This window comes from Tinamus guttatus, unplaced genomic scaffold (assembly GCF_059628265.1).
Source record: "Tinamus guttatus ecotype Peru unplaced genomic scaffold, ASM5962826v1 Tinamus_guttatus_pri_ptg000364l, whole genome shotgun sequence".
NCBI lineage: Eukaryota > Metazoa > Chordata > Aves > Tinamiformes > Tinamidae > Tinamus > Tinamus guttatus.
In genome coordinates, this window is record NW_028288898.1 from 3,456,258 (window position 1) to 3,481,966 (window position 25,709).

At 42.9% G+C, this 25,709-nt stretch overlaps 1 protein-coding gene across 4 annotated transcripts in view; it reads right to left on the bottom strand.

Annotated features, from left to right (window-relative positions):
* The window catches only part of VPS8 (VPS8 subunit of CORVET complex), a 53,838-nt gene that overhangs the window by 10,729 nt on the left and 17,400 nt on the right, over positions 1-25,709 (bottom strand). For 2 of the 4 annotated variants that reach the window (XM_088530270.1, XM_088530269.1), the window contains exons 18-40: positions 25,026-25,072; positions 24,042-24,131; positions 23,073-23,119; positions 22,362-22,584; positions 21,434-21,523; positions 20,152-20,203; positions 19,875-19,917; positions 19,285-19,357; positions 18,052-18,171; positions 17,479-17,550; positions 15,401-15,520; positions 14,747-14,803; positions 14,343-14,425; positions 12,601-12,685; positions 12,254-12,352; positions 9,923-10,012; positions 9,391-9,437; positions 5,574-5,715; positions 5,187-5,276; positions 4,740-4,782; positions 3,870-3,967; positions 3,252-3,330; positions 1,732-1,814 (exon numbers count right to left, since the gene is read on the bottom strand). In XM_088530270.1, the coding sequence (XP_088386396.1) occupies positions 1,732-1,814; positions 3,252-3,330; positions 3,870-3,967; positions 4,740-4,782; positions 5,187-5,276; positions 5,574-5,715; positions 9,391-9,437; positions 9,923-10,012; positions 12,254-12,352; positions 12,601-12,685; positions 14,343-14,425; positions 14,747-14,803; positions 15,401-15,520; positions 17,479-17,550; positions 18,052-18,171; positions 19,285-19,357; positions 19,875-19,917; positions 20,152-20,203; positions 21,434-21,523; positions 22,362-22,584; positions 23,073-23,119; positions 24,042-24,131; positions 25,026-25,072 (1,973 nt within the window). The remainder of the gene's footprint in view (positions 1-1,731; positions 1,815-3,251; positions 3,331-3,869; positions 3,968-4,739; positions 4,783-5,186; positions 5,277-5,573; positions 5,716-9,390; positions 9,438-9,922; positions 10,013-12,253; positions 12,353-12,600; positions 12,686-14,342; positions 14,426-14,746; positions 14,804-15,400; positions 15,521-17,478; positions 17,551-18,051; positions 18,172-19,284; positions 19,358-19,874; positions 19,918-20,151; positions 20,204-21,433; positions 21,524-22,361; positions 22,585-23,072; positions 23,120-24,041; positions 24,132-25,025; positions 25,073-25,709) is intronic. The other 2 variants (XR_015913680.1, XM_088530272.1) reach the window with 2 other exon arrangements.

The following is a 25,709-nucleotide window of genomic DNA, read 5'->3' on the forward strand; positions in this document are numbered from 1 at the left end:
CAACTAATCTGTTCAAAACTAATCTGCCATTGGGAATCAGAGAAATCCCAGAGATGCAGCGAGGAGTTGGTAGCTGACACCCCTTGTCCCCTGCTACACACAAGTGATCCTGGGCAGATCCGTTGCTCACATCCATCTTGGTGCTTGCAAACATGTGAGTGAGGGAACGAGGGAACAAAACCTACAGAGAGTAAGCATTAGGAGACAAAAATCATCTTAAAAAAAAATTGTCAATTAATATCACCTTCCCTTTCCACAAGAACTTGCCCTGAGATTTATTACTCTTGTTTCTCTAAAATTGTTACTGAATGATAAGGTACCAATTGCTACTTCTGTTCTGTGAAGTTCTGGTACTAGTGTTCTTCACTTTCAAATTACTCCTTCCCCAATGCATTTAGAAGAAGACATCTTCTCTCCCCATCTCTTGCACTAGTTGCAAAAAAAGAAGTTTGCTTTAATTAATCTCTATTTTGTCAGACTAAATTTGTTAGGCAAATGGATCAAGGAAGGGCAATTTCTTCTCCCCAACACAGGTAACCAGAGCCACATACATCAGTTTTACTAAGGACAGACACATGAAAGACATGATGCAAAGGCCTTTAGCTGGTGCACCTCAGGCATCCATTCTCCTCTGCCTCGGTGGCATCACCTATCAGTTCACCGTACAAGTGACAAATGTTTCACTCCTCTGTTGCCTCCAGCACACAAATGTCAGCCTCTCAGGAAGGTTTTTTGTATTACTACCCGAGCGAATGACTTTGTAATAGCAGAAAGGGGAAGATATATTTGGGGAAGGCTGCAAACAATAATTTTTAAGTCTTCCCAGGAGACAACGAGATCTTCTTCCTCCACACCGTAATACCTCTCAGCTAGGTTGTCTTCACTGTAGTCACTAGTTTGCCTCCCTTCTCATCCTGATAATTCTCAGTGTAACTCAGGAAAGCCCCTCTCTCAGCCCCCTCTTCCCCAGTTACCCCTTCACAACATCTGTAGAATCTCCTACCTGGGTTAAACTCCAAAGCTAGACAGGCTACTGGATCTAATGCTACAGTTAAAACTAGATGAAATTTGGTTATTCAAGAGGCTCAACACTTTAGACCTTTGATAAAAGCATATTTCATTTCATCTCATTTCCTACTCCCTTACTTACAACACCTTTCAACATCTTTAATTTTCCAAAATCCAAGAGCATGTGAAATAATAAGATCAAACCAGAAGGCTGTTAGAGATGTCTGCTCACTCAGAAAGTTCTCCTCTCAGGAACAGAAACTCTAAAGAGCAATTTAGTTCATACGTAGCAGCATGGCTTCCAACAAATTTAGTTCATACGTGTGAGAAGTTTGGCATTTTACCCCAGATTTTACCCCTGCAGCAGTCCCCAGATCAGTTCCATTGCGGTGCAAAGTAACTGCATCCTTTGAAATAGTATTTTATTTGGCTTGCAGAAATTACCTCAATTTTACTCACTGTACTCACTCAATTGCCTTGAATTACTCACAAGTCTACCCACCTGCCTGCTCACAGGGACAGATCTTCCAGGTCATTCTACTGGTTTTTCAAACTACATCTCAACAACTCAATGCTTATTGAAATATTTCAAACTAGACGGTTACTTTTAGTGACATGGAAATTGCTATTAAATCAAGAATGTGTTCAGCTCTACCAAGTAGCTCAAAGATGCAGTTTGGTAACAGTTTGTTTGTAATATTTTTCTTCTCTGCTGCAACTCACCTGTAGGATTCTCTGCAGGATTGAAGGAAGGGCTATAAATGCAGCCATGTTGTTCAGCACTTGCATTGTCAGACTCTTCAAAGCTGAAACATCAAGTGTAAAAAGCACCAGCAGCTTGTTAGGATTTCAGTAAAGATAGGCTTATCTTTCAAATTAAAACTGTTTCATTTTACTTCATGTTTTCTAAACCATTTTCTCTAAACCATTTTTAGATTTTTTTTCTTCTGTGCATGTTTGACACCAAGAACGCACATACAGCTTTTTGGTAGCAGGAAGCATATTTAAAAGATTTCAGTATCAGGATGCTTCTCCCCACTCCTCCCACTCCCCGCCTGCATTAAACTTTCTCACATTTTGCAACTCTTGGTAGCATCGTCATTCTCTTCTCTTATTGCTACCAAAAGCCAATCTGCAACCCTTGTTCATGTCAGTCATGACTAAAGTGCCTAGAATTAACCTTTGCATTATATATATTTTTTTTTTCCTTCCCCCACCTCCAAGTAAGAGCCTATTTTCAGCTATGTGCAGACCCCAGCAATTCGGCTTCTTCATACAGGCAACGAGCTAGAGTGGTTTGGGAAGTATCTGTCTCAAAGGGAATCAAAATGGTTATGCAGGGATCCAAGTGTGTTATACCCTGTTATATCATCACTGCTGGTTCCACTTAAATAACCTCTGCAGAAATCAGCTCTCAGAACAGAACATCTAGGGGACATTTTGAATTTAAAGGAAAAGATCCGTTGTAGAAAGAGGGCTAATGTTTAGTTTTGGGTGACTGATCTTTGCAGGGCTATCTCCCAGAGCCCAGGTACAGCTACCAGTTATAGGAAGGACAGAGGCAGAGGAAGGCCAGGCGGGATGCAAACCATAGCTCTTTCTTGTAACACAGTGAGGTCCTTGACCAGGCAAGACCACAGTCACTGTGGAAAACAGGGCTGCAAGATGCCAGGACACATTATTCTGGCCCAAGAGCAGAGTATCTAAGCCTCTCTAACTGCTCTCAAGTCTCCCCTAATATGAGGCTTTCCAAAATTCCAGATGTGCTGCAGACAGCTGCAACAGATTCAGCGGGATGAATCTAGAACAGATCTAGAGTGTATTCCAGTTTCACCAGCTCGATACATGACAGACAGATGGAGGCACAGGAGTAGGAAAGCGAGGCAGAGGATAGTGCATTATGTCAGAAGTTCCAAGGCTTCTTACAGCCTGGAAAGCTTTTGTACGTGCTGGGCAAGTTGGCTTTTCAACCAAGCCCATCCTCAAAGGGACTGGGTGAGCAGAGGAGCCTGTGGGACAGCCTCTCCCACTGAGGATCACAAGCAGTATCTGGCTGCCAGCTGCAGTCTACCAAACGCCCAGCTTGAGCTCTCAGTCCTGCAACCAGCACAGCTCAGAGCTACTGCGGGGAATTTAGGGCTTCAGCAACAAAACTGCTTTCTGTACATGTGATCTGTAGAGCAGGAGAGACACCACACAGATTTTTATCAGCATTTGAGGCTGCAAAATGTCAAAATACTTACACTCAGAGTATCGATTCTGTGAAGAACCAGCCAATTTCTGTGGAGACATCATTGCCTCCAGCAAGGGAAACCAGAGGGCCTAAAGTAACAGAATAAAAGGCAAAACTAGTAAGAAAACAGCAAAACTACAAATCAGATGCGACTAATACCACAATTCTACTTCCAAAGAAGTTTTTCAACTCCTTCCATAGGCTAAAAAACAGAATTACTCTTCCTCATGTTACGACTGCAGTAGAAAACACCTGAAGCATGTTAAAAGTCTCAAAGCATTCCTGGACGTGCCTTCAGTCTAACTCGATCATATTTTACATCAACATACCACTTGACCTCCTCTCTAAAACACAGCAGCTGTCTGCAGCACAGCACAACCCTCAGAGGAGAACCTGAGCTGGTCAACGTGCACACTGGACAGTACTCAGAAGAAGTTACAGGTTTTTTTGACTTCCAGGCATGCTGCATCTTCAGCAGCACACAGGAAGGGTAGGAGGCAGAGCAACACAAAGACTGCTTGAGATGCATCAGGATCTGAGAGGCAGGGAAAGGAAGGGGCCTGAGAGGACACATTTCTAGGGATGAAGTTCTTCACCAGTTCTAGCGATGAGCTTGTTAATTCCTCACCTCTCGCTGCTGCTGGTCTAAACTGTGTGAATTCCTCTGGCAAAGAGCAATTGTTTTCATTAAAGTATCTTCAATATTTTCTAGTAGCTCAGTGGAACCTATTTTTTTGGGGAAAAACACATTATAAGTATAAATATAATTAGATATGTTAGCTATGCTTACTCCCAACTGACCTGCAAAATAAACTCATGCTTTTCATTTAACATCTGTTCTGTATAACATGAAACTACACTACAAAGACAGGTCCTGATTTTTGTCATTTTTCCTGAATAGCAGAATAAATTTGGCCAATAAAGCATTTCATAGAATCTAACATGGAAGATTTTAGTTGTGGTTTAGGAAATAACGAAGCAACAAATACGAGCTCTGCTTTTCATTAGATGCCCTTCAGTGCTGGGGCTAGCTAATGGTGCAGGCATGCATACATTCATTTTCTGTATGTGAAAAAGCCTAATTTTTCTGAGAAATTTTGCTTCAGAAAAGCTACTTTCAGATGCCTATCATCACTGTCCACACATAATGATTAATGCAGTTCTGTAATGAGTCTGAATGGATTTTTAACAAGGAAAACATTTCTTGTAAACCAGGGACATTCACAACCAAAAGAGCTAACAAAGCAGGTGACCAAACACAGAAAATCCACCACAAAAGTTGTTTGCAAGTTCTTCTAGGGATCTGAATAGCAGAGTTAGGAAATCCCATCACAATAACTACCACTGCCACGCGAATACAGAAAAGTCACCGTAACACCTGGAAACCTGAACATGAAAGAGGATCTCATTATGCCAGGTGTCAAGCATGCACATTTTACATTCTTGCATTTGTCTGCCTCTCTTTGATAGAAAATGATTCTAAATTGATAACTCTTACTTTCATCGGCTTTCGTAAGCATCAGCAACTTGCTCTGCAATTGCTAAAACAAAAGAGAGAATCCACATCAAACTCAAAGAATTCTGCTGTGTTGTTAAAAGACACGCTCGCAAAGGCCCACCCTCATGCTCTCTCCCACTATGACTAACATAATACAAATTCCTTTCCCAATATGGAAAACAAAAGCTCAAAAATGACTTTGTTTGAAGAATAATAAGTTTCAGTATTTATCTGTTATGCTCAGGAAGGCAATCTTCAAGACTTGCCAGATGAGATATATGAGATGCTGAGCTTGCAGCCAAGCGAAGCGCTGCTCTCTGACAGAAGGGGAATGCTTCCATGCATTCCAGTGGGGAACAAACTGAGCAGCAGTGACAATATCAAACCTTAACACAAGCTGATGAGGAGCCCAGCAAAAATGCCACAGTCAGGATCTGTGCACCATACCTCAAGCATAACCAGAAAGGCACCATGGATATCCCCCTTCTTCTCCAGTAGATATGAGGATGCTTCATGGAGCTGATGTTTCTGTGTTATCTGGGTTAAAATAAAAAGGGAATTTCTATTACCTGATAAGACAACAACAACTGGATGGTCAGAGAGGATTTGGTCTCCATGTGTCAGCAGGCATATTGCCCAGCTTGAGCATTCCCACTTTTCCCCACACAGGCTATATTGCACTTGTTTCTAAAATCACACTATTGCTACTACCAAAATCAAAATCTTAAAAATACATATACAAATTGAGATCCAGGACAGACTATTAATCAAAAATTTTGCAGACGTGATGCAAAGGTTTTCCCCAGCCTCTGTCCTCATCCATCTCTCTCCTACCTGGATGGCTTCTTCCAGCCTGCAGTATTCCAGAACTTTCAGTGTCTCCAAAACCTGCTCTGGCCTGTAGCGACACAGCAGCTCAATGAACTGCTCAGTGACGTAGGGTGGTAAACGTATCAGGTCCTGATTGATGCCTTCTCTGGAATACAAAAGGCACAGGAGACCCATGTCAAACTCTAGTCCAGAAGGCTGGCTGAAAACTGGAGTTTCTAACAGAGTTCTGCATTGCCTTTTGTGCTTAATATAGGGGGAAAAAAAAAGAAGGGGGGCAAAGAGAGAGAGATACTCAATTATTTAGTTGCTGTCCTCAAACTGAACAAAACTGGGGTGCAGTAGTTTCAGCTCTTGCAGAGACCGTGACTCTGGGCACGTCACGGTCACCAGAAGAGCAGATCTGCAGTTGTAAGGGTTTGAGGCAAGGGCTGCAGATTGCTCAGCACCAAGCCCGAGGCTGCATCCTCTCTCCAGGGCTCGTAACCAGCTGTGCCATGGAACCCTCTATTTCCAGCTGGAATTAAACACATCTGTTCCTCTCCCATCACGTCAGCTGCTCATTCAAGTATGGGGAGGGAAGCCTCTGGTCTCGGCTGCGTTTCCAGCCCTTGCCGTCTCCTTGACCTGCTCTGGTTTGACACAAGCGATGCTGCCACCGCGGTCGGGCCCTCCGCGCGCGGGCACGGCAGGACGCTCTTCTCTTTAGGGCCATGGGTGATGCTACCTGGCACGAGCTGTTCAGAAGGCCAGACTGGGAGCTCCTGTCTGATTTTGGGCTACAAATAATAATCACTTTTAATAAAGACGCCCTTCTAAAAAGGATTCTTCCAATTCTTTTCCACTGCAGATCATAGAATTATAGAATCGTTATGGTTGGAAAAGGCCTTCAAGATCATCGAGTCCAACCATAAACTAAACTCTGTCCCTATGCGCCTCATCCACACGTTTCTTGAACACCGCCAGGGACAGCGACTCCACCACTTTCCTGGGCAGCCTGTTCCAATGTTTGACCACTCTTTCCATGTAGAAATTCTTCCTAATGTAGAAATTCTTCTAACCTGAACCTCCCCTGGCACAACTTGAGGCCATTTCCTCTTGTCGATCTCTTCTCCAGAATAGATAGAACATCTGCCTCTCTACAACCTCCTTTCAGATTGTGCAGAGAAACAGCAAAACTTTATCTTCTGTAAGAAACACGGAAGTGTTTATATAGTTCTGTTACCTTTCCGGACAGAAATTCCTAATTGGGAGGGGATGTGGTGACGGGAAAACCCTACAGCCTTGGGATTCAAGAGGTCTGACACACAACCTGACCCGATCGTCTTCTGGGAGCTACCGAAGCTACCAGGATTATTACCCACTGAAGGCCAGCGGAGCACTGAGTCCCTGGCACACTCCATAAGCAGCTTATCGTGAGTACAGTGTGAATTGGCTGATTATAAATGATATTTGCCTAGAAATGAAAGCCTCACAAGAACCAACCACAGCATCTAAAGGATGGACACAACTGCACAGAAAAAATAGTATTCAAACTGCTGTGTTCTGACATCAAGTAAAGAACCCAAATGTCTAAAGAAATCAGAATTTGATAATGTCAGAAACTAGCAGCCTTAAGACTTGCAGATCCTGCTCAGTTCAGTGTGATCAAGATCTCTTCAACACAGCCACGCCAAATCTTCCCCACCATCATCTGCACACTGTGTTCAGGCAGGAAGAAATCACTACTGACTTCTCATTATATATGTTAATATTGTGGGTATGATGCATGTTTCGAGGCATTTATTTACAGAGGAAAAAAATCTTAGAATGAGATTAAAAAAAGAAAGCAAATCAAAAGCTACGATAAATAGTTCATTTACATAGTATGTTACACATGCCTAGGCATACACTACAGTCTGTTTTCAATGGCTGTTTATAAGATATGGATGTAGGGACATTTGGTTTTAATTTCCCCAGGCAGTTTCTATTAACCCCGCTCCCTTCTCTTCCTTCCCCCCTCTCCGCCTTCACCTCTTGCTGACTCCTTTAAAATAAATCTCCAGCTAAATTAAATAGGCCAAATAAATCCCTAATACCATTCCACCAACTCGGCGCAGTTACACGAGCGCGATGAGTCACAGTCATATGACCAAGCAATCCCTCGTATCTGAGACAGTAAAAGCTCATTTGCTCTACCAAGGGTCTCTCTTTTAATAAGAATTTTGCTCAGAAAAAAAAAATACTATAAACATTTCAATTGATGAGACAGATGCATTCAGAAAAACCTCATCAATTCTATGTATGGATGTACTCCAAAGCACAGGCACGTCTGCAGATTAGGTCTTGCACAGTAAGAATTTTCCCTCCTTCCCTCAGGATATTGCTCAGCTCATTTTGATGAATCTTAGAAGGCGACAACCTTATTGCACTGATAACAGCCCATAGGACCTTGAATGTCACACACACACAAAATCACTCCAGTGATCTAGCACCTCTACAGAGCATTTCTTCCCAGCAACTGCTTAATTCTGATAGGATAAACCTTGGCACTTCGCTTTAAGGTCAATCACTGCACGAATGAATCTGAACTATTCAGTGCTATTTTGTTCATTTTTCTGCATAAAATCCCGCTTATCTTCTATTTATTGAGTAGTCTGGTATCTGCAGTCCAGTCAGTTACCTGCCCTGCTTGGGATGCTGAAAAATCCTACTGCAGTGCCAAGAATTATTGGACTTTGGAACTGTCTTGCTGTAAATGAAGTGATATCATGGCATAAACACAGCACCAAACTTGCAGCTTGATGCAATTTCCGCTTAACTAAATCTTTACCTTTAAAACCCAACCAATGTATTTTCTTGTCAAAGTTTGGATTTAGTATTTTGACTTGTAAGAAACATGATAGGTGTGGGAGCTAACCTCTAAAACGTAGCATGATTTTAAAACTTCTGAAAGAGCAAGGTAAGTCTTTTCTTATTTTGTTACTATTATTTATAGCCTAACAATATCAAAAAGAGTTAAAAAATAATTATTTCCAAGTTCTAGCTTCCAAAACATGCTTTTTCATTCCATTCAAGTAAGAACCAAAACACTGGCACTGGAATTCAGATAACATTATCTTTTCTTAATTCTCCCCCTGACAAGCACAGTAATTAATTTGTAGCTAATTGATAAAACAAGATCTCTCCCAAAAATGTTGAAGTGCATCGCATTAGCACTTGCTAGAAGGCAACTGGAGCTGCGCAAATACAAGTGTCTTAAGAAATAAATAAGTAAAATCAAGAGCTTGTAGCATCTGAAATGGATTCAACGGAAAGAGAACACTCGGTGCTAAAATGCTGAAAGAACAGGAGCAGATGGAGAAAAAAAAAAGTTTGCAATGAAATACGGCAGCAAAGCTGAAATTAGATCTAAATGAAAAATGCCAATAGACCAAAGCATCTTTACTATTTATGTTAAATTATGGGCACCGTGTCGAAGTAATTAAAGCCGTGGGTGCCTGAGAACAGACACAGCAGTTCAGTCCCAGGGTAACCACTTGTCAGCCTTCCCAAAAGGGCTGCTGAGCAGCGCCCAAACTCCCACGGCGTGGGGGAAGCGTCACGCTGCCCTTCCTGGAACCCACTCCACTTCCCAGCTGGGAAACCAGACGTGGGCTCTGCTGCAGAACACCCCACGGAACAACGGTATTTTTTCCTTTTTGTGGGCACGGTGAAGGGCAAGGCTCCTTTTCGAGGCCCTAAAACTGCAGGTAGAGCACATACTGATTCACTGTTTCAGAGGAATATATTTAACTGGGGTTTTAAAGCAATAGGTTGTAAATGTTCCAATCTTCTTACGTACCTTGGGTCAAGGAGACTCCTCAGAAACTGGAAGAGTAAGAACTGGTCCTACATAAGAGGAGGAGATGAAGTATTAGTATTTCATGTGCTATAAACCAGAGTGACTTATACTGGGGTGGGTCTATTGTAGGAAATACAGTTCATGGCTGGCAACTCACGAGGCTGGTTTAGGCATTTTTCTTGACTAAACCCTTCTACACCACTTCCTTTGAGAATACATTTGCTGACCTCAGGTCCCCCTGGGCGTGAGCCACGCTGGACTCCAAACTGAAAGCTGTGCTGGCAAGTGGTGCAATTAGCATCTCAGTGCTTGCAAATTTTTATGGCCAGAGAGTTGCAAAGAGGCCAAATAATTTAATGCAGTAATTCCTGAGGTTGAAGAGCTACAAAGCTATTTTATGACTGAGTGAAAAAAAAAAAAGACTCTTAGCAATCCAGAATGAGAATGACTGTCCCAAAGGGCATCACATGTTTCTTACAGGCATAGCAACCCCATTGCAAAGCAGCCCTGGCAAAAACCTGTGGTGTTTTACCTGAAGGTTGGCAATGATTTGCTCAATCTGCTCGCTGAAGTGAATGGCCACCAGGTCGGCTGCTTTACAGGGGCTCAGCAACAGCAGCTCCTTTGGAGAGGGAATCACAACAGAAAGAGTCATCTTTGGTTTTATAGGCAATGTAATTATGCAGCAACACTGAGTCCATTCATATTGTAACTGCAGCTGCACCTAGATGAAAGCTTTAAGATAATGAATACCACTGCCCAAAAAGGAGTTTGAAAATAATAAGGAAAGTTATTCAGAAAAACACTTTCAAAAGTCAGTGATTGAAGTCTGCAATAGAAAGGATGCAAAACTTCACACCAGTCAGGCAGCAGCTCTGTTCTAAGGCCAGCAAATGATTTCATGAGCTTTTCTGACAACAGTCCTTTGCTCTGTGCTGACAAGACCAGCTAGTGCCAGCTGGAAGAGTTCCAGCACTAAAGAGGAAGCAAAGCCACCAGCTGACTCTACAGGGCATTTCTCAGGCAAACAGAAACAGTTTTTAAATAGCACTAGCCTGAACTAGACTGTAACCAGAGGCTCAGAAGCAAGTTTCCTGCAATTGTGAATTCCCCTCTTATCTGTCCAGAACAGAAAAAAAGCCCTGGAATAATCTATCTGCTATAGTAAAAGGACACGAAAAAAAAAAAAAAAAAAAAAAAAACCTTTAAGATGCCTGTTGTTTGTCTCCTGCCAAGCTTGATCTGAAAGATCTTACAAGATTATACAAGTTCACAGGACTGAGAATATGAGTTTTAGCCTCCTAATGCTTTCAGATTTTCAATTGAGAAGCCATAATTGAGAAGCAACTGCTTCAAAGAGATTTTTGGTAAATGATAACCCTTCCCAGTCCCCCTGCTAGGCCTACAAAGGAGAAAGCCTTGCAAAGAGGTGAGACACAAAGAAAAGTTTCATAAACACACCTGGGGAAAAAAAAAAAAAAAAAAAAAAAAGAAACTCTGGAATAGTTACTTAGCAGTAACTTGGGTCTCCTAACAGATGCAGCAGCCACCAATTCAGCAGATACCAGCACAGACCAGGGAAGCCAAGAAGCAACAAGGCAGAAAGTTACTGCTCTTTTCCAAGCTGGAGGGCTTAGCCAAAAGTCTTTAATTTATCATCTGGATAGTGGTTGGAGTTAGATGGGTCAGTCTCCCTGCAACTGCCACACTCCTGGATCTGTGGTGACCTTGACAATATTATGAAATTTTGAGAGCAGGATTAATATACTGGAAAAGAGCAAAAGCCCAGGGCAGTCAGGTAGCTGCTAAGCCACGCAATGTTGCACACACTGTTCATTCTGGAAAAGGGATAATTCCAAAAGGAAAGAGGAAGTTCATCTCAGTGACTGCATCTGAGAAAGGCAACCTGCAGAACTGGTCATCTTCCCAGAGTTTTTCAGGGAAGCTGCAAAAAGTAGTGCAGATAAAAGCAGCAGGCCCCTGTCAGCAGACAGGTTGAAACAGTGTAAGAAATCCTACATGTAGGGATAACCATGGACAACATGGTCGATTCCTCTCAACATGGTTGAGAGGAAGATTTTTCCATTGCTTGCCAAAGTCAGAAATATATGTAGCTCTGAGAAGGTGGATGCTGGGCACTTGTGACAATCCACAATATTCAAGAAATGGCTCCACCAGCCTGAGGAAACAAAAACAGTCAACACAATATGCAAAGTTGTCAGTCTCAGCCTATGACAACCTTATCAAAATCTGTACAACGCAACGAGAGACATCGGGAAGGGCAACCCAGGGCATTTCTGATCTGCAGACACCAAAGCTCAGAACAGGAACTGTCAAAAGCCTCAGGCTGAAGATACCCAGCAAGGAGACATACCTGTGACTCAATAAAGACACAAGGTAAAGGACACATGAAATGAGACTTGCCCATCCATTAGGCCAACCAATGTGAGCTGCATATTTCAATACAAGCAGAGGCAAATGTATTCAGCAGGAGAGAAGAACCAGAGACACCCCGTGCCACCCGAATGCAGCAAAGAGGAGAACACAATTTGCTGCACTCGGAAAGGCCAGCATGTGACCACAATTGCTCTGAAGACGGTAATGAGCTAGGTTTATTTGGACAAAGCACAACCATCATCTTCAGCAAAGCTTTTTGTAGGCTCCCCTACAAAGCAGATCCTGAAACACACATGTGTTTTGTAGCTATTTTCAACTTTGACACAGTACCAAAATCTCCTCCTCTTCAGGCTTACCAAACAGCTGCCATTCAACACAATGACACTGCTGCTTACAGAGCAGCACAAGGCAGACCCAGGAAGAGTTAACAGGAGCTCAGATGTGGTGGGCTTATTCCACACTGTACCTCCATATGGTCCAAAGCCTTCTGCCACACGGACTGCTTCTCTTCAGTGCTGTACCCAGGCATGGAGAGGATGTTGTGGATGTAGTTGAAAACCTCTTCCTGTAAAGCATAAAAACATCAACGGTATCATATGCTCTGCACCCCAGTTAACATCATTAGATTTTATAATGGCATTTCACACGCACTCACAAAAGTCCTGACTATAGCTAAGAAAGGGCATCTGAAGTAGAGGACTGTTTTAAGAGAGAAAACTAAGACAGAGGCTGCTGTGCCTGTTCACACTGTTACCAGCAGGACAGGCTGCACTGCTGTGAAGAAAGAAGGTCAGAAGCACCAAATGTACTCACCTTTCTCACTGGATCACGCAGGTAACAGTCAATGATTTTGTCATAGCGAAGCTCTCGTTCGTACATGAACTCACAAATCTGATAGCTGAAATAAAAAACATACTTTTGACATTAGGGAAAACACACTTGGGCAAGTCAGCTCAGCAGAATGCAAGCACACAGGTTGGCAGGACAGCTGCCTGCAATGCCCCAGGAGATGTACACAAACCCCAAAGGACCATTCCTCCACGGTAGCTCTTCTAGAACCAATTTCACAGCTTCTGGGCACCTTCTAGTTCTCTCATCCCTAATCACCATCTTTACAATGCTTCCCCCACCATCCATTAGTTTCAGAAAGGATCAGAAGATTTAACTCAGTAATTGCTGCTGAAAGACCAGCACCTGAGACAAAATACAGTATGTTTCGCAAAAACATTCACAAGTGTCTTATGTTAAGGCTTTTACTTTTGTAAAAATCACACACGTTAATACAGGAGTTTCCCTCCCCACATGAGCATCTCTCTGAGGGCTCCAATTTACACGCGCCAGTTAATAGCAGCCACAGGCCAACCACAGACCTTCCTCCTTCTGGTGACTTGTCGTGCAGAACAAAAAGACTTCGGTGTTATTAAGGAGAGAGGCAAGGGACAGATGACAGAAATCTCTAAAGAAATCGGCTTCCACTGGTTCACAGATCATTGTGCTTATTTCCATAACACAGTTCGCTCGGAGCTAGGCCAACGTACATTACTTGCTCCAAAAATACACCAAATGCATCTCAGTAGTGTACTATGACACAGTAAGTTAGCTTCAATTTTTAATAAACATCTATAACATTCTGAGACAGGAAGATATCAGATTAAAACAGTGTGCAACTGAAGCAAAACAAGCCCAAAATCTGCTAAAACTTCACACCACCAATCTTCTCGCTTTGACAAGGATGACTGAACTGGTGGCACTGTCCGTGATACACTCTCAAGCAAGGAGAAAAAAAATCCACATGGATACACACAGGATCAGCTTGCTTGTGACTGCTTCTCAGGTGCATGTGCTACCGTTCTAAGGCACATTGGGGCTGAAAAACTTGGTCGAGTAATTCCTTCCAGGGGAGACGAAACCAGGCAGGGCACATCCCACCTTCTCACTTCTATCCCTCTGGTCCTCTGTAACACGGTGGACTCACAACATCCAAATTCAAGATTTGGATAAAAATACCCTCAATCCAGGCACACCAGACACTGCAGAAAGGTAAAGCAGCTAAAAGAGATGGTGGAAATTTTCAGCCTTTCCAGACACTGCGTTTGTCTCTCCTACTTAATTCTAAAACAAGTTGCACGGGGGTGGCTCCAGACCCTAGCGTGCTTACAAATCCACCTGCTGGCCTCACCCCAGCCAGTCCTCTCCATCTGTCAGTAGCAGAGCATTCAAAAATACAACTACACCTTGGAGCAAAGCCTTGGCTCTAGGATGGGAAGTGCCAAAGCTCATCAAGCTCCACCAAGATCCACGCTGAATGGATGCCACGTCGCTACACAAGTATTGTTAAGGTAAGAGGAGGTGTGAATACCCAGGGAGACAGGAGAGAGAGCCTGATTAACGTGAACTGTGCGATTAAGTGTGAACTGATAAATCAGAAGCACATGAATGCATGGGGAAAATAATGCAAATCAGAGCTGCAAAATTGAAACAGAGTATCTGGGGGAGAAAGCTTTGGAAGAGCTTTTAAAGGTAATGTTTGTGTGCTGTGCACACACACAACTTACAATTCAGCCTTCTCTGCCATTTGGATAAGGCGGTTCTCTTCGAACTGCACGATCCCTCCTGCCTGAAGCAATTCTAAAAGGACCTGTAGATGTTGAAAAACAGTTAATTATACTGAGACCTGGACTGCAGCCAATGTTGTTGCTGAGCACGGTGCTCCAGCTCCAAAGAACTCTGTATCAACATGGGGATTATTTTACTTAGTCCTTTGTCCACTATGAAGGCCGGCAGGATCCTTGTGCCCAAGTTTTCCATGCTGACCAACACTTCTGTACCAGGTGACTGCTTTGGCACCCAGCCTTCACTGAACCTTCCAGCCAGCACCCATTCCCCACCAAGGCTGAACTCAGCTCTGGAGTCTGTTCATTCCTCATGCTTAAAGAAACCTTCCCTCCTAGGCCCTTACCTGTTGCCTCTCGGAATGGCGGGAGTCATCATCAGGACTGCACAAGAACTCAAGGACCTGGCCAAGAAAGGAGAAGTTTGCATGAGTTAGGCCTGCTTAGCATAGCCATTATTCTAAACCCATGAGCTTTAATTAACCCTTTGTTGTAGTATAAGTAGAAAATCCCAAATAGAAGAGTTTCAGTGCGCTCAAATAAAATAGACAGGCAAACTATGCAAACCACCTCTTCATCATCAAGTACAAAAGCACCCAGAGGTGTCTGGAGCAAGTGGGTTGCGAGCACCAACCACAACAGGAGGAAATCAGAACATGAGTGCACAGTTTGAACAAACTACTCAACAAAGTGTTCTCTATCAAATTCTGTAACTAAGGATATCTAATAATGAGATAAACAAGAGGTCCTGAAAGATTCTGGAAAGGGAAACGGGTCAACCTGCTGACAGGAGTGACTAGGAGAACCTGTCTTTCCAAGGAGAAGTGTTTTAATGGACATTTGCCCCATTTCTCACGCAGTTCTAACAGGCCTAGCAGGATGCTACCTGTTGTATAATGCAACGGTTCTTTCAGAATTCCTTCACTTTATGGCACCAGCCATGTTTTCTGTGGCACAGCACTTATTAGATCTTTCTCTGTTCCTAAAAACAGAGTACTTGCCTGGTCAAAAAGGGTCCTGTTCACAAACAACGTGTTGTTGGGCTTGGCGAGCTGACGGGCAAGGAAGGTAAAGAGACACCCAACCTGCGATGGGGTGAAGTCAGAATTCTCTACCATGACCTGTGAAGCATTAGGAAAAAGAGGAGAGAAATAATAATAATAAAAAAAACAAGAAGCGAATCATTCTGCAGCTGCCTTTGGGATATCCATCAGGAGGCTGCAATAAGAAATCCCCTGTATAGCCACCATGCCTCCTCCCACCGCAGACACCCACACAATCTCCAGCAAGTCCATTCTGGAGGTCAAAATAAGAGCCACTCTCTCTGGGATTCGTCTCTGTTTGGCCTGAAGACACGGAGGAAGAAGAGAAGAGTTTCTCTGCCCTGAAATAAAGGTGTTCTCACGAGTACCTGATTTGGGGGAGTAAAAAGGGGTCCAAAGAGCAGTGAGAAAACCTCTGTTTATCTCCATCTCTGTAATCTGTGTTGACACCTGGACATGCAACAGGGCTCCTGAGCAGAGAAACTCCATCACATGAGGAAAAAAGTCAAAATGAACGACTGTGGGAGGAAAAAACGCCCCTGGCCTCGAGCACCGGGCACTCGTCACTTCAACTGTGGCATGCGAGAAATGCTGATCAAATGACTAAGTAAAAACTGTGGGTCGGGGAAAACATTTTTTCTCACATTAAATTAGCTGCAAGTCTATGAATAGTTTGAGAAACCTGTAGCTATGCTGACTTGACTTCAAATTACAGAAAACCTGAATACCTAAGAGTTACAACAAAAGAAGTCTGAAACCCAAAGAGGTGTGATGTGTTCTGACTCGGTGTCTTAAGCCTCTAAATAAAATAAAAAAATCAACAAATTACTCCCAAACACTCAGAGAATGTGAAATCCCCCTGGAAGGTCTACATCACCCAAGTGCATGGCTATTTTCGAAGCACTTTTCTTGCTGATGATGGTTTCTTTTATTTTAAAAGCTGCAAGATTTTTATTTTTTATTCAAAAAGAAGCAGACTCTAGGCCAACGGGTGAGAATTCTCACAGCACTGAATGCTTTGCCTGCAGCTACCTCTAAGCCTGCAGCATTTCTCACCGTCGCTATCCTTTCTGCCCTCCGAATTCGTTGCGGGTGGACACAACTTGCTTGCTGTGCACAAAGCAGCTCTGCAAACAGGTCCAAGCTCAGCGTGGCACAGGAAAGCAGCCTGCAGAACAGCGGGGTGGCCGCTGCCCTTATGGATGCAGCAAGCACGGGCTAACCCAGCGCAGGGTTAAGCAGCATCATGCAGCAACGCCCGACTCAGCCACCCTCGCTGAAGTCCCCCCACAGTGGCATTTTCTCAGCCCTCCACCGCAGCGGCTCTGTCACCAAGTTTGCTCACTCGTGCCCTTGCTCTCATCTATCAGTGATGACAGTGACAGGGGAACACTGCTTATGATATGTTTATACACAAACAGCTTCCAAGTGGAGTTACTCATCATTAATGCTGACAGCTTTGAAGAGGAAGGCAAACGGCACTTGGCAGCAAGAACTTTTAATGAGAACACTGTTCAGGAACATGGTCTGCAAATGACAAGTGATTTCTAGAGCACCGGGCTGACAGCTCTGACACTCTTCTTCTCTCCCACCGACTAAAGATAGCCCTGTCATTGTGGGTATGGTACATCCCAAACACAGCATTTACAGAAGAGGGAGCAGGGTTTTAGCAGAAGAGCTCTGGCACCCTGCCAAGTACTAGACTCCCAGGAGGATTTTGTGCTAAGATGGAAGGAGAAGAATGGATGAGGAGCAGGAAAAAAACAGACTTAATAGTGCAGAAAGAAGGAGTTTGACATCCAAGCACAAAGCAGGTGAAACTGCAAAAATGGAGACCTTGCTATCTCTGTGCATGAAGCACCACTTCTAGATATGCACCTGGGCTGAGGTGACTCCCAGCTCCAGGATGTCTTCTCAGAGGTGTCATCCAGCGCAGGGCTGGAAACACCTCACCTAAAGCACAGGCTTTACTGCACAGCGTCATACTGAATCACAGGCAGACATGTACACAGAGGTCAACTTTTCAGCACACTCACTTTCAGAAGTATGTCCACAATTCTCTGTTGATACTCCACAGCTTGCTTGTCATTCTTGAAATCTTCAAAAGTCTGCAGAAGGCAAAACACGGGCACTTGGAGGAGAATGCCAACCACTCCCAGCTCCAGAAACAAAGCAAACGTGTATGAGCAGCCATATCACAAGACATATTATCCAAGCACCAGGTTCCAAGATAACAATCTGCTCTTTTGTAACTACCAGTTCTTACACATCCAGGTAAAGGTAACAGATCCCAAATAGATAGGAAATCCAAAGAAACTTGGAAGGAAAGAAAGGAACATGACTCTTTAGGCAGGGGAGATATGTAGGTTTTAAAGCACTTTTTTGTTTTGTCTGTGCTTTTAAAGACGGCCTCTGTTAAAAGTGCATTCTACTGCAAAAGCTCACATGTTCATCAATTTATATCACTGATCTTATAAGGTCACAAAGTCAATTTTAAAGGCATCTTTAAAGGTACCTTTAAAGGCATCCTGGGGGTCATACAACCCTACCATACTGGTGGAGCAACTAGTGTTGCATTTTTCTCTTGGAGGAGTTTCATAGCCTCTTACCAGAGCAAGAACATTAAGGAATTCCCGAGTGTCAAAGTGCAGCAAGGTGCGAACGTAAGGATAGACCTCTTCATCCACAGACCCCTCCGCGGAATGCAGCCGGATGAGAAATTCAAAGACCTACCATGAACAATCACAGAAACACTGCAGATTTTCTACAGATTTCAGGTAACCAAGAGCACAGCCACATGGAAAAGCACATCATGACCTGTTTTGTACTAAGCTTTAAAACACCTCCAGAGTTCATCAACGTTCTAACTTCAGTGATCCTTACTCATAGCCAAAAAATCTTCCCCTTAAAATTCACCAATGAATTTCAGACCAGTGAATGATCCGTGAAGGCTGATGAGTCCCCTTGGATGGAAGGAGGAGAGCTAATCCAGCCTCAAAAATGCTTAAGGGCCCTCAGATCGATGGAAAGCAAGAAGGATCCCAGTGGTGAGATGTCTCAACACAGTCCAGGCTATTTCCACATCAAAGATACAGTCACAGAAAAAGTGATCAAACCCAAATAACAGATATCTCTAGGAAAGAAATGACTGTGTAAATCACCTGGCACCCAGTGCTCGAGTCTGAGGGATCGAAAGCAACCACAGTCACACGCAGTGTGTGATGAGGCACAAGGTGTCGACGAGCAGAGACGAGCACAAATGCACACTAATACAATTATAACCAAGAAATCAAAAACCTCAGAGAAACCTGCTACCAAGAGGTTTGCAGCAGAGATCTGGGGAGTATCTGATATTACTTATCTGTCCAACACAAACTGATATTATAGCAACAGTCAAGCAGTAGAAAGAATATTTAAACGCTGGGTTTTTGGATGTTGTTTCAGATTTTACTCTGTTAACCTTGCCTAAAACATTTGAGAATACAGAATACACTCCCACATTTGATGCACTGTATGTAATCAAGTTTCAAAAGAGTAGACAGCAATGCATTTCTAGCAATTTTGTGGTAAAGTTGCCAAAAAGAAAAAAATCAAAATCTGTGCCCTCCCACTCCCCAATTTACACACGAAGGAAAAATATTAAGCTAAAATGTACACATGGCAACAACCACTTGATTTCATTTTCAAAATATTTCTTTGATATTTGCAGAGGCAGATATTCATATTGCAAGGATATAGCTATGAGATTGTTAAGTCTTCTACAAGAAACCATGAAATAAAACACACAGGGTTTTCTTGCAAAAGCCTCCGATGTGACAGCGTCCTTCCAAAGGTTTGCTCACCTGATTTTTAACCAAAGGTACCAGATCTTCAGGAATATCCCCCAGAGGGTACGCACGGCCTGCGAGGCAGCAGCTGTGAACAAGCCAACGAGAGGCATTTTTTACAATCATCTGACATTGAATGGATTGAAACAAACAGTTTCTTTAGCTAGTGTTTAGGATGGTTTTAAAACAAGTTGAATGAATTGTAAAAAGTACAGCTTTTCACATGACTAAGTTCCTAGACAAGGAGCTCTGTGTTGCAGATTAGGAGAGAGAACACACTCTAATCAAATTCCAAAGAGAAAAACATGGTCTTGGGAAATCAGCTGCAACCACTGCTACGAGTACCCAAGTTTCTTATCACAGCTACGAGTACCCAAGTTTTTTTTGCCTATGCACTCACACGATGTATAACAACAAACCACTGCCTCATTCAGTCGGTTGTACAAGTAGCCATTGTATTTTACATACTCTCTGATTCCTTAAAACATGCTGTAAGCTTTTGCAACTAGCGCGTATTAAAATCTGATGCCACCCCTGGGCAACTACACAAACACACGCACAGACACACGGACAGACACACGCACAGACTTGCTGAAGTACCCTACCTTATATACACAAGCAGCTTGTTGCCCATGACCACCTGCTCATCTACAAAACAAAAATCCTTTATCACATTTTCTTCACAAGACAACAGACAGAGATACAATCCTTTTCCACAACTGTTAGCAAAACATCTTATGCAACTTGTTTTACACACAATGAAAGTGCTCCAGCACTTGTAAGACCTTTATATTTGGGATACACATTTCCCTTTCACCTCCCTTTGTTGGAAGGGACCAGGGATGTCTGAAACATCAAAATTAAAAGGAAAGAAACTCGTACCTGAGAGAGACTTGCCAGCATTCAGCGGAGGAGCAATGACTTTGAACAGTTTCTGTAACAACAAGGAGAATAAAGTTGTTTCTGCTTGTGAACCCACTTCAGCCCCGTGCGCGGAGGAGGCAGCGCTGCGCACATCGGCCGAGGGAATTCCTCTTCTCCTTCCACTTGTGACCTCTATAGCGCAGGGCTCAAGCACTTGTGAAAACTCTGCTTGGTTTTAAAACAGAGATCACTGGAGTGGATCCCCACAGAAACTCTGTGGTTGCCCCACCAGCTTGCCAGAAGTCTTTTTAAAATCAACTGAGATTATAACTGCTACAAATTGGATTATAATAATACTATAGTAATATTATTATAATAAGATTCACATTCAAAAGGATACAGCTCTCAATTTAGCATGGCTATGAAAACACAAGCAGTTCCTCCAGAGAGAAACATTTTTACATTATAGCTTTAAGCTTCAAGAGAATTTGGTGCAATCTTCAGGTTTAGCAGCAGCACCAGGACCTCCAGTCACAACCCAGCAGGCAGCCTTGCACTCACACTGCTGATGTAACTTGGACAAGTGCTAAGAACGGAGCTTGCCTCCATGTGGGAACAGCCTCTCCCTGCTTTTTTCCCCAAGTTCTGTAAGCAGGTAGGTTCATCCTTTGGTCCTTTTATTCTGCAGTATGTATTAATGCACTCACGTGCCAGCAGGTGATGGACTCCATGAATGAAAAAATGCATGACATGTTCATGGAACATCTCACTCCTACACTGGTGTTAACCCCTTTGTGCAGAAAGCTCAGCCCATCTCGGCACATCAGGCACCACAGGCCTCACTCACCATCAGCAACACACTCTAACACGCTTGGCCATGCAGCGTCCTCAACCCATCACCTGTTATTCTCTTATGCTGCTTTTATTTTACATTTTCTGTTAAAAGGACTTAGAATTTCTTACTCTAACTTTGCAGAGCATTTTTAGGCAGGTTGTCAAAAGGAAGCTCATGTTGTAAAGAGCAGAGCAATTACAGATCACTTTTGTCCTCTTCTTCATCTAGGCAAATAAACTTCACACGTCACACATGATTTTCCCCTCAGAATCAAAAGAACAAACATTTAAACAGTGATTGAGAAGGCAACGCGTAATTAAGGCTCAGAAAAGCCATTGGCTGAACACACATGCAGCATCTCAAGGCATTCAGCAATAGCCCCAAGTTCCACAGAAATTGTGGCAACTCCTAGGGAAAGAAAGGTTTAAGATTGACTTGGTACCACAACATGAGCATCTCTCCTACCTCCATGGGACTAATGAAGTCGTTCATCCCACTGTTGTACACGTAGATCATGGCATCGTAGAGATGGTTTTCCCAGCACAGAAGAACTACCTGCAGGGAAACAGCACAGTATAGATCTACAGCTCTTCTTAGCCCACTGCTTTGTTCCTGTTCTCTCAAATAAAATCTTTATTCTTGCACTTGCATCATTCAACAGGATAATTTAAAGCAAACTGAGAATTTCCATTAGCAGAACTATACTCCCTACACAACCCGTAAATTCCTAGAGGGAATATCTGGCTCATTACTCACGCAGCACACCTGAAATCTAAATGTCTAGATTTTGGCTTCATAGCCTGCAGGAATTTACAAAATAAAAAGAACTCTCTCCAAAACCCTTGACTTGGACTAGTGAATCATTTAGGCAAGTTTGCAAGCAGTTTCTTCCTCGGGGTGGAAAGCCAGGCTGCAGGATAACGGCTGGCCAAGGAACACAGGACTGCCCGGGGAAAACATTTACCTGCTCCACTGCTTTTGTCCTGCTAGAGCAAGCACCTGCACAGAGCAGGTGGGCAGGTACTGCACTGGAAATGACAACTCTATTTCTTTGTGTCCTGCAGCTTTAGATGCTAAGTAAGGTATGGAAAACAGGAAAAACTTTAAGCTAACTCTGGCTGGTATTTTCTAGCATATCTGGCTGTTGATGCAAAAATGTATTTTGGGACACAAACTGGCAGCGTGGCTCACGTTTACAGGAGCATGTGCATAACAGTTTGGACACAGGCACTCAAAATAATGTGAAAACAAATCCAAACAACTCAAAACTCAAGAAGATCCAGAGAGGAATCGACATGCTATGCTGTGCTTAAAAGCACAAGAGGTTTGCATCAGTGGCTAGGTTGCCACCTGTTCAGAGGAACTCAACATGGTATTTAGCGGAGCAGCTCACCTGCTGTATGTCTAAGCTGGTGATGTCCATATGCACAATGCAGGCTTCCATATTTTCCAGTCTATTCTTGTCTTGGAAATGAAGGAGCAAGTCTTTCATCACTTGAGCTGTGATTCCCATCAGCTTATCACTTAAGATGTAGGGCTCCAAGCACTCCAGAAAGATGCCTTTTGCTACAGAATTCTCACTCATCTTATCATATATCTGGTTAAATAATAGATCCCTGGGAAGGAAAGCAGTGTTTAGTTATCAAATAATCTTCATAATGAAATCTTTACTTATCTGCTTTTTTAAGAGCTTCAAATTAAACTTATCTTCTAAGCTCAGTAGCCACATGTCCTGATCAGCTCCCACACTGACGCAGGTTAAATGCAGCTTCACAGGATTTGTTGTAGCAAATAAATACATAAATAAATAAATTGCTGTTAGAGAAGAAATGATGAGGACAACATCTATCAAAATACATTCTTTTTTGAGAGGAATGCCAAGAGGAAGAGTTTGATGTAAACTTTAATTCCTCAATACATCAGTGAAAATTTAGGAGACACTTTGGAACACCAAATACCCCGAATTCAGGGGTATTTGTTGCCCATGACACATTTTTTTAAGCCTTCCTCTACCCTAATGGCCTGTGATAGCAAAGGAGCCAGCACTCAGGACTACATGAATTAGTGGCCTGCTTGGGAGACAGGTTTGCAAACTCAGACTTACGTGCGCTGGAGTAAGAGACAGTAATCAACTATGACAGGCACCATGTCCTGTGGAAAAACCATTAAAAAAAAAAAAAAAAAAAAAAAACACAGCATTAGGATCGGGCAAAGGTCCTGCCAAATGGCACATCATCCTCCACAGCAGGAAAGGAATCTGCGTGAACGAGCACAGAAAAGGTGGTAACAGCAGCTCATCCACATTTACCTCCTTTACTGCCATTCACCACCTGCAGTAGCACGAGGAGGTATGGGGAGAAGTCTCCCAGCTCTGTGTAAAGGCTTTGGGGCATCCCATTTTTTGTTCCTTAGAAAGATTCTCCCCATTTTTCACTTACAGCTAACAGAGTAACACTTTGCCAGGCCTGCCAGGCAAAAGCACCAGCAGAACTTTCACCCCTCAAGCTGCTGCAGCACCCAACAGTCCAGGTAAAGCAACAGTGTGAGGGAAAACAACATCTAGTCCCACCCAATTCTGTGAACAAACTTGACCTCTGCTGAAGGCATTGAAACTTTCAAGACCAGTTGGTTTCAAGATCAATTTTTCAGCATCATGTCTAAAGAAACAGGTTGGGTGCAATGACAAAAGGCAGCTTACTCTGATTTTCTTTCCACTCAATTTAAGCTTCCAAAGGGTTGTTGTAGCCAATGGCAATTTAAACCTCCAAGGCTCATGAGCATCCTGAAACATGTGCAAAGTCATCACTGGCTACATCACCCCCCACCTTGTCTAGCTAGAACAGGGGGAAGAAAAAATTACATCACTGCTCAAAAGCTTTTGACAATCTTTAAGAATTTAGGAGCTCTAAAGGCAAACTTGAGCAGAAGTTACAAAGGCAACGACAGCTCATGACACGCAAGCAGGCACATGGTGAAGTACTTTCAAAAACACACAAGTAACTTGCACAACAAAGCAAAAGTTTGATTCCAAACTTCAGAAGATCTTACATCAGAGTCGTCTGAAGCATCGTACCTGAAAATGTTGCTCCATAACCTGGATTTTTCCTTGGTCAGGACATTTCTTCAAAGTCCGATCAGCATAATGGAGAAGGATTTCAACCATCTGAATGACAAGGAACAAGAAAATACACTCATGCTACACTGCAGACTCTACTAGCACATTTTGTAGTCTGACTTTGGAACTGGCAATGCTGCAAACCCTGCTGCTCCGGTCTGGGCATGAGCTGTCACGGTAGGAGGGAGAAGAGGAGGGAAGAGGGTACAAACAGCACTCAGAACAGAGCTGCCAAGGGACAAGTGAGTGACATGGCACTGAGGCGATTAATCTTAATCACCACAGAGGATATGGCAGATCTACACTAATTTTAACCAATGTGAACATTGGGCAGCCAGTCTGACAGCAAATTTTTAGGCAGCTGGACACATCCCAAAGCACAAGCCATATCTGGACTATGTTTTCACCCAGTGCTTAAGCTGTAGTGTAAAAATTTAACAAAACTTATTTACCTGCAAATAAAACATGCATGAAGAAAAAAGTATGGCCAAACAATTATAGCAGTAATTACATATTTTAAACATACCTTTCCAGGGGAAAAGAAAAAAGCTTCTGGTGGCGACTAAACAGCCCAAGAGGTTATTTTTCATGTAAAACAGTCAGAATGCTGTGTACTGATGGGTATTTATCACCCAAAGGACAGAAAATTCCAAAGTTGGTTACCAAAGAGGTTTCTATCCTCTATACAGGACTGTGAGATCTCAAGTGTTGGGGGTTAATGTCACATGTTTTCTTAATGCTGCAGATTTCATCCCCACCTCTATCTGAAAGGTATTTCCAAGTCTCTGCTAAAATGTTGCTCACAATATTAACGAGTGAGGCAGTGCATACACTTTCTGGAGTCAGCTGGACTAAGTTCTGAAAGACGGGAGCTACTTGTTTTTAAAACACTGTTAACACAGGATAAATGAAAACTCAATGAGGAAGAAATCAGTGACTCACTCTGTCTGCAATGACTGCTTTCCGCTTGCTTGTGTCCCCAGTCAAACCTCAAAAGAACAAAGGGAAAAAAGTATTTTGTCATTTAAGCTTCAAGTCATATCATAAATCCCACATCATAAATCCCACCATTTAGAAGCTACTACCATCATCGCCCTGGAGATGCAGAGGTCAGGATAACTAAATACATGACATTATTAATTATTTTCAGCCCACTCTTTATTGTGAAGTTAGCGCACTATAAGGGAGAAGAGTTCTTAAATGCCAAGTCAAAAATAAAGTTATTCTTTCGCATGCTGAAAACTACCTAAAGAATATTATATCCATATGCTAAAAAAAAAAAAAAAAGACAACTTCATATACTAATGATTTCACAGCAAGAGGATCTTATCCTGAGAATGCTGAGAATGTGAGTTATTTGTCAAAACCACCAAAAGTTACTTGCTGCCAGGTGTCATGTATGGCCCACCAGAATATTCTAGCATCCTAGTTATTTGACACCATCTCTTTTGTGGTCAAGTGACAGCAGGTAGATGTCAAAACACAGAGCAGGTCTGATTTTTCCCCTTAAAAATATCTGGTGTCTAAAAGTGCCACAAGTGTAAAAAAGTTAAATCAACCTATCTAAAGGGCCTTGTTTCTGGCAAACCCAAAGCAGCACACCCTACTTTCTCTTCTTCACAATTG